Source organism: Cardiocondyla obscurior, linkage group LG16 (assembly GCF_019399895.1).
Source record: "Cardiocondyla obscurior isolate alpha-2009 linkage group LG16, Cobs3.1, whole genome shotgun sequence".
Taxonomy (NCBI): Eukaryota; Metazoa; Arthropoda; class Insecta; order Hymenoptera; family Formicidae; genus Cardiocondyla; species Cardiocondyla obscurior.
The window spans coordinates 84,626-99,978 of NC_091879.1; the positions used below are offsets into that span (position 1 = coordinate 84,626).

At 36.8% G+C, this 15,353-nt stretch overlaps 3 protein-coding genes and 1 non-coding gene across 6 annotated transcripts; 2 read left to right on the forward strand and 2 right to left on the reverse strand.

Moving 5' to 3' along the window:
- The first annotated feature begins 5 nt into the window (after window positions 1-5).
- LOC139108766 (uncharacterized) lies at window positions 6-9,337 on the forward strand. Its single transcript, XM_070667306.1, has 8 exons — window positions 6-205; window positions 1,748-1,936; window positions 2,695-2,865; window positions 3,381-3,608; window positions 7,804-7,992; window positions 8,079-8,249; window positions 8,314-8,535; window positions 8,670-9,337. The coding sequence occupies exons 1-8, from the start codon at window positions 134-136 to the stop codon at window positions 8,865-8,867; spliced, it is 1,440 nt and encodes a 479-aa protein (XP_070523407.1). The 5' UTR covers window positions 6-133; the 3' UTR covers window positions 8,868-9,337.
- Window positions 1,499-1,580, reverse strand: Trnas-uga (transfer RNA serine (anticodon UGA)). The gene has a single exon. It is a non-coding gene; the product is annotated as a tRNA-Ser (tRNA).
- On the reverse strand, window positions 6,361-11,512 carry LOC139108758 (alpha-ketoglutarate-dependent dioxygenase alkB homolog 4). Of its 3 annotated transcripts, none has more exons than XM_070667295.1 (7): window positions 11,181-11,512; window positions 10,355-10,480; window positions 10,181-10,273; window positions 9,620-10,050; window positions 9,395-9,541; window positions 8,387-8,554; window positions 6,361-8,169 (listed from the first exon to the last, which is right to left on the reverse strand). In XM_070667295.1, exons 1-6 carry the CDS (start codon window positions 11,280-11,282, stop codon window positions 8,545-8,547), a joined length of 909 nt encoding a protein of 302 aa, XP_070523396.1. In that variant the 5' UTR covers window positions 11,283-11,512; the 3' UTR covers window positions 6,361-8,169; window positions 8,387-8,544. The 3 variants fall into 3 exon arrangements, with proteins under 3 accessions (XP_070523396.1, XP_070523398.1, XP_070523395.1); XM_070667297.1 differs by having other exon boundaries at window positions 9,376-9,541; XM_070667294.1 differs by having other exon boundaries at window positions 9,620-9,963; window positions 11,181-11,424.
- A 105-nt stretch (window positions 11,513-11,617) lies between these two features.
- On the forward strand, window positions 11,618-12,908 carry LOC139108763 (peptidoglycan-recognition protein SA). The gene is made up of 4 exons (XM_070667304.1): window positions 11,618-11,764; window positions 11,942-12,158; window positions 12,291-12,409; window positions 12,532-12,908. Exons 1-4 carry the CDS (start codon window positions 11,710-11,712, stop codon window positions 12,714-12,716), a joined length of 576 nt encoding a protein of 191 aa, XP_070523405.1. The 5' UTR covers window positions 11,618-11,709; the 3' UTR covers window positions 12,717-12,908.
- The last annotated feature ends 2,445 nt before the right edge of the window (window positions 12,909-15,353 follow it).

The window sequence follows — 15,353 nt, forward strand, 5'->3', positions numbered from 1 at the left end:
CGAAAGAATTCTGCGCGAGAAAGAAAGAGAGATAAATACCAGAGAAGGCAAAGGTAGAGAGGGAGAGAGAGAGAGAGAGAGAGAGAGGACTCACCGCGTGTGCGTGAAACGTAATCGTACAAGTTCTCCAACGATGGCAACGCAGCTGGGCCTCGCACCGAAAACCATCAAGTACTTGATGTTCGCTTTCAATCTGTTCTTCGTGGTGAGTATGCCCTCCGACGTTCAACTGCCGCCGAACTTCCATAGTTTTTTCGGGAGCGATGAGCTGGCACGAGCTCACCAACGGTCGGCTGCGCCTGCGAGCTATCGAACATATAGATCGTATATCGACGCAATTTTCATTGCGATCGTTATATATATTGTACAATCACGATCGGCGAATGTTGAGATCGCACTCGTAAAGTGCAGCCTTAATTAAAATTAATTAAAATTATTTCTCGCTTTTATCGTCCGTGCTAGTTGAAATTAATCGCGAGTCACCTGTCAACTCTTATATGAAACCGGGTATACGTAAAAGGAAGTATACCATAAACTTAGGTTATTGTTAGAGATAATGGTGACTAATTCTTATCCAGAAATTTCCTTCAACAAGCATTCGTGAATTTCAATAGGCTTTCGTTGGTTTCAATTAACGTTTACATCTCTTTGTTTCGTAAATTAGTTTTCCTTAATTGACAATTCAAATTAAAACTTTGATTTCCAACGAAAACGCTTGGCACTCTACATATGCATGTACGCGATGGTATCACGCCTGAAATATCGATTTTGTTTTAAATGCCTTACAAACCTAATGTAAAGTCAAACAAATCAAACCATTATCGGTTATATTTGCTCGTCGATTAACTAGCATACTCATCAGCTGAGAATGCAGGTGGATGAATTATAGTGGAAAAAAATCTTACAGTAAGAAACTTACGTTAAGAAACATTTGATGACAATGGTCATATAACAAATATTTTATATGCTACAGCTCAACACTTTTCTCTTTTCAATTCGCCCTAACTGCCCGCAAATGAATTGGGTTATCGTATATCTAATTAAATGCCGCAATTATCATAATTAAATCAATTAAATTATTAAAGTTAAAGTTAATATTTGTGAAATATAGCTTGCACATATATGCGTAGAAACTGCAATTCGAATGAAACTAGGCGGCGCAACAATGATCAACCAATTTCTAAGCGATAATTCAACACAATGGAAACGCAAACGTTATCGGTTTTATTAATAGGCACGTTATTCTTTCTCTGGCTGTTAGTTGATCGATAAAAAAATTTATATATATATTATAAGATTTCCTTCCACGCTTATTCACTTAATTAATTTACCGCAAATTATCATAAGATTACTACAGATTATTAAAATTAATTAATTGCGCTATTTTTTTTTTTTTTTTTTTTTTTTTTAAACTTAATCTTTTTGCATATCTTCATCGTAATGCATATTCGCGTATAATTAATTACTTTTAACAAAGTGAGAAAAGAAAAAAAAATTTCGCTGCGGACAGGATTCGAACCTGTGCGGGTAGAACCCAATGGATTTCAAGTCCATCTCCTTAACCGCTCGGACACCGCAGCTTCTGGTAACTCGCTGTTACTTGTATGATGTACTGTACACGAATGTGACATTTCGAATTGTTAACGCGAACAAAATTATAATTTTATATACTTTTTTCGAGTTTATCGAAATACTAATTACGTAGAAGATTAATTAATTAAACGATTGACGCACGTTAATGAATTAGATTACAGGTATAGTGTTAATATCGATCGGTTTGATCATCCATGGAGTATACCATCAGTATCAACATTTCCTGGACAACAAGTTCTTCTCCGTGCCTTCTCTTCTCATAGCCGTGGGTTCCATTATCTTAATCATCGCTTTCTTCGGATGTTGCGGAGCTGTTCGCGAAAATCATTGCATGATCGTAACGGTAAGTCGAATAATTGAACATATATTTTTCCCTTATAAAATATGTACATTCTATTTTTTTTTTGTTTTAATAAAAAAAAAAAAAACTCTTAAAAACGTACCATTGTCGAGACTGAATCGTCGCGACGTACCGTGAACAATAAAAACGAGCCATTATCGTGACCAGGGAACATTCACGGCGCTGCGTCGGCACGATTCTACTTGAATTAATTCAAGATTAGGATCTCGATGCGAAGCGTCGGTTTTTCGACCGATCGCCGCGGACGAGGAAAGGAAAAACACGGCCAGGTTTGTCCACCTACGATATCGTCTCCCCTTCGTTTCCATAACGTAATGGGTCATATGTTTCGCATACAAGATATGTAATTGATATGGTGTGTCCTTCCCGTTCCACCATTCGTCAACCCTTATTCCGGGAAAAATACTCTCCCTCGCATGCAGTCGAGGGCGAACGTGCTTCCGGCGTTGCTTTAAAAAATTGACGCGAACGCATGGCGAAAAACTGTAATAAATATCTTATGAGCATTGAGATTAGTTCCTACGTATTCGATATATTTGTAAAAAATTATTTAAAAAATATTTAAATATGCTACTTAAATATTAATTAAAGGAAAGTTTTTGTGGCGCTAGCTGGACCTTTGCGCTGTTGTTAATAATAATTATTTTAAGATATTTCGAATATTGACTATGTACAAAAAATTAATCTGTCGAAATACTTACAATTTAAATTATTCTAATAATTTATTTTATCGCTTGCAGTTTTGCACACTTCTGGTTGCAATTTTCCTTCTGGAGATCATAGGCGGCACGATGGGGTACGTGATGAGAGCGCAGGTTGCCGAAGTTGCCAAAGAAAAGATGCTCGAGACGATGCCTAAATACAACACTAGTAAAGAGATTGCGCTTGTCTGGGACGAGCTTCAACGAAACGTAACACGCTATTATATACTACAATTACCAAATTAATTTTCACGCAAAACTTTCAAAGTAAAAACCACGTGTGAGGGTACTTCTGTTTTTTTTCCTCATTTTCAACAGTAGCTTCTATAAAAGTTTTTTTTACACTTTACCTCGCGTCTTCTCCACTCATGTGAGCGACCCAATCGGGAGAATATCGTAAGCGACAGGGATAATTTCAGTACCGGGCTCTAATTTCTAGCGTGTATAATGCATACGCATATGTGTGGCGTATGTGTAACCAGCGTGCACGCCATAAAGGGTAACGCAAATCGATTTTTACTACCCCGGGTTCCTTGACCACTTTCAATGATCTACGAAACAAATATATATATTTATTGTATAATAATAAATCATGTAATTCATTGCTGTAATGTAAGAATAGATAGTTTGAATTTTACTTACATTAGAAATATGCTTTTTCAATATATATAAGACTTATCTAAGCGTACTACAAGGTATTAATCGCAAAAAATCTTTACTTACAGTTCGGCTGCTGCGGTACAGTTAATGTTACCGATTGGGAGACAAAAGTAAACATGACAGCTGTTCCGGTATCATGTTGCGATAGCACGATAGGTGCTGTTGGCATATCAAACTGCACTTCAACCTCTGACACTCTGCATCACAAAAGCTGCTTGGACGCGTTTGCGGATTTCGCGAAGAAGCACGCAACTAAGATCGCAGGTGCCGGAATTGGACTCGGTATAATTCAGGTATTTTCAATGCCAGATTATTCAAATACCTCCGTGACGTTTATTAATATGGATATAAAATAATTGTCGCTTTGCGTTGCAGCTGGTGGGAATCTTTTTGTCGTCCTACTTGGCCAAATCGATCAGGAACTGTTACCAGACTATGTAGAGTGCTGTGCCAACATGAAACAGAAGCGTTATATTCATAAATGACAGACGTGCAGGATTCCCATTAGGATACGAGGCTGCGTGCATTTGATAATCAACGTACAAATCTCTCCGCGAACATACTGTTTTTATAGGAATCTAATAAACTATTTTTGCTTCGTACGATGTCTCGCGTTATATATTTCTGAGAAAAATGTCACACGCCAAGTGTTTTTGCGATAATGCGTTTATCATTTCTGATTAAAATGTCGCAATAATTCATCCAACTTGAATTACTATTTAAATAAGCATAAAAGAGTAAAACGCGCAACAGCGAAGGAATTTATTCTTACATTTATTTGCGATAAATTTTGAGAAAAAAAAGGAAAAAAAAAAACGAAAAAATGGTTCTCTTCTTCATAAAAACTCCTTGCAACTTGCAAGTTTCATGTAGAAAACAGGAGCGTTCGTTCATTGTGTTCGAAAATCATGTACGCATATCCACGCACACATAAAGAAGCACGAAATTAACTTAATCGTTCATGCATGAGTCATACTTGTCGCTTGTTGTCTTGCCTACGTGAAAACGTAACAACGAGCGCAAGTGATGTCTTTTCATGTCGCAACTATAAAATTTTACTTCAGCAAAGATTTTCGATCACATTGAATGGATATATATATATATATATATATATTAAATATTATATAACATTATTGAATACTTTATGTACATATCTTCGAACAATAAATTTTAAGGGCTATTCAATAATCCCTTAAAACCAATGAATGTGATTCCATACTTAACCTAATCAAGCTGACTTACCTAAAAAAGAAAAATAAAATTAATTCGTCATTAAATTTATCAAATCATGAATCCAATCGATGGATTCTGTTAAGAAACTTATACCTGCGTTATCAATGTTAAACACTCAGATACCGAGCAATCCTTATTCCAATATTCATAGGCGTAAGGTGGCATAATTCTAAATTTATCGCATTGTCACGTTCTTTTTTTTTTTTTTTTCTTTACGCTATCGCTACGACTTCCTTGTTCCCTCCCACTCTTTATCTTTCTCTTTTTACGTCCTCGTCGCACTTGTACGTTCCGACGAACCGAAATTGCTCGCACCGGTATCTACCGCGGCAGAGACGTGCGCCGTGCGCGATCGTGTGTTTTCGTGGCTCGTTATCGGCCAGCAGATAACGCTGCAGGCCGGCGGTCCGCCGTCGGCATCAGCAATCGCTGTGCTAACTGGAAGTGCTGAAGGTGCGCGAGAATCCGCTCGCTGTGCATCTGCGCCCGGGAGGATCTAACGCGAGGGCAAAATGGCGGCCACGCACCTAGACGTCGGCCTCCGCTGCATCAAGTACCTGCTTTGCGCAGTCAACTTCCTCTTCGTGGTCTGTACTCAAGGCACCCTTAGTGCAAGCGTTAACGCAATGTCGCCCCCTTTCGCGTTACCGTGCGTTCTCCATTTCCCGGGACCTACGCGATTCGCGCTAACGGAGGGACGATCGCAACGGGAGTTCCTCATCTTAAACTCTGTAACGGACAGCCGACGTCGTCTCGAAGGGAGAGAGAAAGGGAGGGAGATCGTCTGATCTTTTCGTGACTGCGAGGAACCGTTTGAAGGTTCCGATAAATGGAGAGGATCGCGAATCCGAACCCAAGAGGGTTCGCGGCGTAAGTCCGTGAGAAATATAAAAAAAAATATATATATTATTTACGGAGAAGATAGCGCGCATCGCGGCTTCTTATTTATTGTTAGATGCAACAGCCGCCGTAAATGACTTTGCGACAAGTCACACGTCGAAGCTCGTCTCGGAAAATGCCGTTGCGACGTAAAGCTTTGGCGAGTGCGATTGCGCAACGATAGCCAGGTGTCCAAGACCGTATTATGCACTTATCCATAATTATCGATTGCTATTGTATACCGGGCCATGTACGGTTGGTGTTTGAATTGTAAAAAAGAAAAGCTTCATTTCGCGACCGGGCTGCCTTCAATCGCGAACGATCTGCCTTTGACAAATGACGAGACTGCTACGTACCCTGGAAAAATGATTATTATTATCGTTATTATATTAACACTTATATGCAACGAATGTTTTACACGAATTACATAAATATAATTTAAACATAATTCAAAGTATAATTCATAGCACACATTTGTTACTCTTCTAAAACAAGTTTTATCATTTTTAAATATTGATTATCAATTCTTGTTTGAAATATTTGTCACTGACACAGCTGTTAAACGTTCCGATAACATTAATGGCGACTAATGCTGAGGAAAAAAAAAAAAAAAAATATGACTCAGACACTTTTCACAAACGTGGCATGTGTTCACCGTTATTATTTGCGCAACAATTAAATAAAATCAATTATTATTGTAATATGACGGAATTTAATTTTTTTTTTAATTGATAATTTAGCCGTGTAGAACATTCGAAATCATGAAGCGTCGAACCTCCGTATCAGTTTTCAATATTGAACGGTTGATTAAAGATAACGTGCCGAATCATTATGCTATCCGTGTTAATAAAAAACAAATTTATATATATATATAAAGAACACAATGCTGTTGGAATAAAATAACGCGAATAATGACAAAGGAGAAAAGGCGGATTTTTCCAGTCGATAGTGATATCTTTTATTACGTCCTTTGTTCCGTCGGTTTACGGAGAAGGCGATATGGGCCATGAAGTTCGAGTTTCGTTGTTAGAGAGAATAGCACTTTCGAACTGCGGTCGATATCGCATAGACAAGGCTATGCACTGCTGAATTATTAGGAATGGACGAACCTGTACAGCTGCACAACCTGATTAGCGTAACATATATACTTCTCAATTAAACAAAGAAATAAGAATGAGTGCTCCTATCGCGATTCGATTATTTATCGGTACAAAATATACACTGAGCGGCCGAGAATTGTCGCGAGAGATCCGCATAAGTCGAGGATACAAACGCCTATTTTTTTTTCTTTTTTTTTGTTCCCAAACGAGCGAAGCATAATACCAGGAAAACGTTTTAAACGTCCTATGTTGTGTTCGGGCTTATTTAGGACTTTGTCGGTTATCAGTGGAGATAAACGTACTATCTTCGCAATCAATGATGTTTGAGATACATCATGCGACTTCAATAAAACGGGATACTTCGGCGCGAGGTAAAAAAAAAAAAAAAAAAAAAAAAAAAAAAAAAAATAACGCAAACCTAAATAACCTGAGCGACGGTCAATCACTAAAAGATGAAACTAGATCTTGTTTGATCTTTGATTTCGTGATCGGTGAAAAGAAAAATAAGTTCACAATACGTCCGTAACGGGTCACCGATATCTTATCCGAATGCCTTTATATAAATCAAGTTGAAAGTTGCTAAGCCCTCATATCTTAATACAACGTATCTCTCGATTTGTCGGAGTATGTTTTAAACGAGTTCACATTTCATTTCGGATACTCAATAAAAATTACTTGTAAGAATCGTTATACGAGTGTGGCTTATCATAGGAAATTACACGGCTCGCTTTGTAGAACAAATAGAGACCGATGGCAACGTGTACATAACGATACGCCACGCAAAAAGTGTCATACCCTCTTTTCAATCTGAAAAGTTTACACTCGAGCGAGGACGCATGTATTATATAATTCATGTCAGGGAAACCGCGTATTACGGAAATGATCGAAGCCTCAAACTACATATAAATGAGCACGCATTACGCTGGATATATTACATTGCGAATGAAACGACGTACACTGTACTACATATTTCATCGTATAAATCATCGTAATAAGCGGAAATCATGTGCAAACTTTTGCAGCGGAAATTTTTTTTAATTGCGATAAGAAAACTTTAATTAAGAAAAAACTTTTAGTATCAATTTTGAATTAATCGAGCAATCTGTAGGACATTTGAATTTCTGAAGTTTCCGCTTTTCTTATTTTATTACCTGGCGATTAACAAATGTTCAACGTCGAAAGAGTTTTCATTAAAACTAGTAATAGAGCAGAAAGAAACGGTACGGATAAATGTAATAAAATTGTAATTAAATTTATCGCTGCTGTCTTATTACAGTTGACGGGGGTGATGATAATATCAGTCGGCACAACAATCTACGCTGTTTATGAGAACTTTTCGCACTTTTTGGACACGAGCTACTTTTCGCCGGCCACCCTTCTAATCGTGGTTGGAATACTTGTCTTTATAATCGCTTTTATGGGATGCTGCGGCGCACTTAGGGAAAGCACCTGCATGGTTCTTGTGGTAAGTAGTATATGCGGTATCTTCTTCGTTTTAAATATCCTCTGTCCGGCGCCGTGCTGTATTAATTTTTTCGCATACTCTTTCAGTTTGCAGTCCTGCTGTCGTTCGTGTTGATACTGGAGCTCGCAGCAGCCGTTGCCGCGTTTGCTCTGCAGGATGGTGTTAAAGACCTTCTAGCTGGCAAGATCAATGAAACAATGCATCAGTATGAGAGGAACGAAGAGGCCAAATTCGCGGTCGATTTTATGCAGTCTAGGGTAAGATCGTAAAGTCTTATAATAATATTTCGAAAAGTAATTAATGGTACTTCTTACTTTACAGTTACGTTGCTGCGGATACGACAGCTACTTGGACTGGAACAACGTTCTTGTTAATAATACAAATACAGACGTACCTGATTCTTGCTGTGCGTATCTAGTAGACGAGCTTTCCGAGCGTTGTTACGGGAAATACCAGGAGGGCTGTATCGTCCGCCTTTCTCTTATTGTCCACCGCAGTGCACTGTATATTGGCACGGGAGCCGTGGCAATCGCTCTTATTCAGGTTGGCGGTTCAGATATTGCTAAAAAAAAAAAAAAAACATGTTAAAAAAAGGGTTACTTATCTTTATAAGTACAATGTTAATCTCTCCTTCTTGTAACTCGCTTTTAACTAATTTCTCAATTTTTTATTTTTAGCTAACGGGAATTATGTTCGCGTGCATGCTGGGTAGAGCCATCAGACGACAAAAGACGGAAAGGGAGAGGCGTCGTTGGGAATTGCGAGAGAATTTAGTGAACGGTTACGAACCGTTGGGAAAATCGGATCCCGTAATTACGTATCCTGTGGTGTACATGTCACCCGATTATCCATTGAAAGATGACCAAAAGTGTTAAAGTAAAAATCGAGTAACCACACAAAGCTAAATGTATATTTTTTATTTTTGTCGAGTTCACCATAATTTGTAAAAATTGAAGACGGGGAGAGAAAAAGAGAGTTGCTATTTTTTAAACAAAGGTAATGTTGTAAAAATGAATATTTATTCCTACGTCTATTTTTATAGAGCTCAATGAATTATCGTCAGGTGGAAAGACAAAGAAACTTACCAAATAATTACGTGACTAATAATACATAGTTTAATATATTTTCTTAATAAATATACAGACCTATTTGAACTAATTAGTTTGCATTTTAATAATAAAATATATCATTTAAATTCCAATTTTATAAAAAGCTAAAATACTTAACTGTGAATATTTGTGAGAAGTATTATTTAAAAAAAATATTACACCGACTGTTGTCGAAATTCTCACTGTATATTATTGTATTATAATGCTAAGAATAAAACATCTTTATTCTATTAAAATTATATTAATTTAATTAAAAAAAAAAAATTATATTTACATTTGCTCTTCACGTTTACCAGAAATTTGTAGCTTGTCTCAAAATTTCAGAAGCTTCTTCCCGATGTTCCCCATTTCCGAGGTATGGAGGTGTTAATTCACGATAAGCGAGACAAACGCGCCTAGATGTTACATCCTCTCGAAGTACAGAGTGTTCCCATTTATATCTATTAAGCAAGAATAACGCAATTGGTAATATTAACTTCGTATACTTTTATTTTTAATATTTACGAGTAGAACATTACCTTGCTTGACCGTACAAGACCATGAGTGACCTGGCAGGCATCGGTAATCGTATCACTGCGTTGTCATCGATGTTTAAAGATTGTGTATTATCCCGCATTCCTTCATCCGAAATGAGATCATAATTCGACACACAGTCTAAGTTATACCGTGATAATGGACCGCAGTAAGGGGTCATAGTCAAAACAGAATCTCCAAGAACGTTCACGGTTATTATACGTTCTCCCCAAATCCAGCAATCGTCCACGTGAGGGTCAATGGACGCACCTCGTTTAGGATCATACTCCAACGAACATTGCTCGACAGTTTGGAAACGGTGCAGCAACGGTATTTCCTTAAATTTTTTCTGTACAAACTGTGTTGTTTTAGGAAAACCATCAAATGATCCTAATTGCAATTTTCGCTTTTTAAAATTACATTTTGGCCCGAAATTCTATAAATTTAAATATATTAACTTTAATATATTTAATAAATTGCTTTAAAAATTTAATAAAAATTAGCTTAAAATACACAAATGTATAAAGATATCTGTTTCCTGAATATTACACTTTGTAATATTGTACCTGTTTTCTTCTACCACTTTGTGAAGCCTGCCAGGGGAGGTTATCAAGTGCTTTTATGAGTTCTTCAGCTTCATCTTCCTTTAAAAAGTCTAGCTGGGACATGTAAGTTATATTGTATAACCTAAATTACATTATAAAATATATATAACATAAAAAATACAGTAATCACTTTACCTTGATATAAACACCAGGATAATCAACCAAGTTTCTATCATGATCAGGATGTTTCTTGTATTCACTTGCATCCCATCCAGGTGTTAATTTATTGCAATATGGGCAATAAATATAGCTCTTGCTCTTCTGTAAAATAAAAAAATATTTCAGATTATTAAAAAATTTTTTTTTCATAAAATTATCCTATGTTATAAAATGTTTAATTTCTATAAATATATATACGAGAATGTTATCAAAATAAAATAAGAAATAACATGTGAATATCTAATCTTTTTACAGCAACTACAAACTGGTTTTTCTAGTACTTGAACCAGCTAAGCACAGAACTCAATTGATGGGATTTAGTATACAACAGATAGCAGGAAAGAAAGCTACTGAACGGTGATATTCTCAGGTATACAATTTGTTAAAAAATATCTTATTAAAAAGATTATTAATATAAGATAATAATTCTAATCAGCAAGATGTTAATTGTACAAGATGAATATTTTATTTCTTTTAATATCCTAAATTTAAATGCAGTTGTCTGTATAAAATGTATTTATTTATGATTAATTAATTTAAGACTACATTTAATAAATTTCTTCCTTTGTTATGAACAGAAATATTAGCTGCTATTAGGCATTGATGTATGTATTGTGGGTACACGATTTTATCAGAAGAAAAACATATTAATGATGCGATCAGGGAAGACCCTGACTTTAACGTTTCTTTTTTCCTGCGTTGTTTTGTACACGGCTCTCGGTACAGGAAATTCCCAAGTTATATCAGGAATTATGAGGATGTGACGAGTGTCATTTTTAGGTTAGAAAATTGCACGTGTTACCTGTAACTTCTCACTAAGATTTGGTCTCGAGATCTCGTACTCAGCTTCGCAAATCAAGCAAGAACGTATCCCTTTGCAGCCACACGGTCTCACAGTATCCATTGCGTTCCTCCGTTCTCTTGATTTTAAAGAAAAGCACGCGAAAAAATGCACCAGCGAGAATACAAAGCAGAGAGCCCAACTCGGAATCGCGGCTTCCACGTGTACAGAATCTGTACTACAGATACAGAGGCATGTCCGTGTGAAGCCAGCGCTTCGACTGTCGTCCGCGATTCCAAGTTGAGCTCTCTGATACAAAGTAAAATAATTACCGAACGCGTACCGAGAGTCCGAGGATCGATTATCGCGATATGGCGTTTGCTGCTGCGACGAAATAATATTTTACAAACTCGCAAAAAAAACAACCGACAGTCTGAGATTATTTACAGTACTTTTCATTATCGTTTCATTGCAGGTCGTGAACCGAGATACTGTCGGCGTTTATATATTTCAATCCTTCAACTTTCGCACATCGTTTTCAGCTGCGAAAATGATATCAAGAATCTATTTCGTAGTTTTGCTGGCAGTTTCTGCGATCTTCGCCAGTACGTATTATTTAAAATTTACAATTTATTGCATTATTAATCACTGTATATTTTGACATGCAAAGAACGCTCATCCTTGAATTCAAGATTTTTCTTTTTTAGTGAAAAAAAAAAAAAGAAGTCACATTTGTCTTAATTTTCGTAATTGATTTTAATATTATTCTTTAAATATTTCAGTGAAGGCGGAGGTTAAGTGTCCGAATATCATCAAGAGAAACCAATGGACCGTTGTTCCACCTGGAGAAATTAATTATTTAATAGTACCGTTACTTTACGTGATAATACATCACACAGTCACTCCGGAATGCACTTCGCGCCAAGGCTGCACAGATATGGTCGAAAGTATTCGCAGTTATCACATGGACACCTTTGGCTGGGACGATGTCGGTTACTCGTAAGCTGCATTATTCTCGATCTATTTTTTTTATCTATTATTTCTTTTTCTCAAACAAATACGATTCACTCGATTCTTAAAATAAATGACTCGTCATGTTACTAATTAATCACTCTGTTAATTAAAAAAAAGGTTCATAATTGGCGGAGACGGTAACGTGTACGAAGGATGCGGATGGGCCAACGAAGGAGCACATACATACGGATATAATAAAAAATCTGTCGGTATAGCTTTCATTGGAAACTATCAGAGTAAGTTAATCACAATAAATCGCACGAATATCTGCTACAACTTCACCGATGATGCTTATAATCAATATATATTTCTGCATTTACTAAGAATTTCTCTGATAACCTTATTTTTTTTTTTGTAGAAAAAAATGCTAGCCAGATAATGTTAGACACTGCACATCAGCTAATCGAATGTGGAAAAGCTCAACATATCCTTCAAGAGGACGTACGCGTACTCGGGGGACGACAAGTAATTCAAATAGCAAGTCCTGGGAACTACCTTTACAAGCAAATTCAAAAATGGCCAGAATGGAGTGCGAATCCTTGAACAAAATCCTTAGTCTGACGTTACCAATTGTATCAATTTGTGCATCACCAAATGCATCTATCCAAAACGAATTGGAGACTGTTTTTGAAGTACTATTACTGTCATGTGTCGTCGCTGCAAATCATTGGCAAAATTAACGAAAAGTATGAATAGCAAGACCGTAAGAAATATACGTCAGTGTTTTCGAGGTAATAGTTTGTGTTTTATTATATTACCTTTCTATTGAGAAGTCCAGCTCCTGATCTAATATAAAAAGAAAGTTCTTAACATACGTTTTTTTTTTTTTTTTTTTTTTTTTTGCTTTGTTTCCTTTTTTTTCAACGCATTAACATTTCAGAAGAATGCATGTAGACGGCGCGAAAAATAAATCGTGGAGATTGTGGCGAATTTAGGAGATGGAACGGTGTGACGTCGCAACGTATATCAATACTATTCAAGTTTCATTCTGCTTTTTTTTCTTTTTTTTTTCGATTATTAGGAGATCACGTAATTACTAATATACAAATGATACATTATCACCGAGAATTCTCTTATACAGAATAAATATATTGCGCATATTAGCGGGTTTTTTTTCAAGAATGACGCAATCGAGCCGTGCTTAAGTTTTTTTTTTTTCCTTTTAATCATAGTTATTATTATCGTTAATATCCATATAATTATTAATAACTACAGTAAAACACAAAACAAAAAAGGATATAGTAATATCTGTACATTCTCCTTAAATGATTAACGTAAACATTTTTTTGTATACCTCGTAGCCTACAAATAGGAAGAAACTAAATCATAATATTCACAGATATTTTACAAGATAAACGAGGCCCGCCGACGGGTGCACGTGTCGTCCAACAATGATGCAGGAATCATATATTCCTGCGCTCGCACGCTGTATCGAGGAGACGCTTGTCAAATGTACGCGCAGCAAGCGAGCTGCTTTCGCGACGTGAATCAAAGTGATTGGAATCGAAACAGCCCTTGTTTGCAGAATACCGCACTCCTCGCTTTGATCGTTTCTCGAGGAACCAAGTAAAGCGAGGAGTCCGATTTCAGTTAATTACAATCTCGGATTGCTTCGATCCGGATTACTTTGGCGTCGCGAAAGCAACCGTATCTGGCTGCAGAAGATAGAGCAAGAAGAAAAACAGCGCTTTCAGTGAAAATAAACGAAATGTCGCACGACACGTGCGCACGATCGTGCCCTATGTACTTATCCATAGCTGTAATATATACGCGCTTGTTTTTTTTTTTTCCTTTTATCACCTTGCTCGCTCAATTATACCTCTACACTGTACATATCCACAACGCATCTTTTACACTGTACATGCACACGCTGCGCGAGTATCCGCGCTGCCTTAAAGTAATTGTAAACCGCGGGGATGGACAGAACGGTGATGATCACAATGGGTGGTTCATCGCCAAAAATAAAGTTCACGGACTTGCCGGATCGTCAGTCGTTTCTAAAATTAATATCGGAAATGGTAGAAACGAATAAGTAAAATAAGTTCGTTGAGTTTAGCATTGCAATTACACTTACAACTTTTATAAACGATACTATTATTGTAGAAGATGTAAATATATTCTCCGAATAATGCAACCTCCGAAATAATTAATCATTAAATAATTCCCATCCAGACGTTCAAATTATCAGATAATTTCACGTCCGCGAAAACCGAATTTTTCAAAGCTACTTCCAAATAGTGCACAAGTTTGAATAATTCGGTAACGCAAATTAATTCAAATTATAATGTCAAAATCCGGATTATATTTATAACTTTACTAACATTTCCTAACAAAATTAAAAGAAAAAGAAAAGTTTGCGTTTCGTCCATCCCCGATACTTCCTCGTGAAGATCACTCTCTAGAGGCGTGCGCCCTACGCGCAGCAGCATAATATTGTAAATAGATATAAGTTCCTTAATTTACTTAAAATGTTTTTTTTTTTTGACGGCTTGGTGTGATATAGTGTAATCTCTGGTCTATACACATAAGCGCATTTATTATCTCGGACACGAATGCTAAAGAGTCTATGAGTCGTCGTGCGACGGAATCGAGGGGTAGGTTGTAAAGATAGCTGTGTACTGCGCGCGTTAACGAGCAATCAGGGACGAGCGAAAAGCGCAAATCGAACATGCAGACATGTCGAGAGACGTTCCAGATGTGCGCGGTGTGATACGGACAGCGTCAATCCGATCGCTTAGTTAAACTATAGTTAGGATAAATTTATGTAATCCGATTAGTGACATTCGTTTTACATTGCGCGCATTGAGACTTATATTCTACATGTTCATTCACGTTCGCTGCTCATTTACTATTCGTTTCGCTCGCGTATAAAACTACCTTTTATTAGATGGATGGATGTGTGTGTGTGTGTTTTTATGTATATATGTATTTTTCTGTGTCATGTGGGGCGGCGTCAATGGTCAATGAGATCGGTCATACTATTTTTCTCAGTATGACAAATAAGCCCCGATCGTCCTTAAATGTGCGGATTGGTATGCCCTAGCTAGCCTGCTGTAATAACGTTAATAATAATTAATAGCAGCGGTAATAGTAGTGGTAGAATAGTAATAGTATAGTAAGTTGTAGAGTAGTGGTAATAGTATAGTAGTAATAATAGTAATAGCAGTGGTAATAGTACTT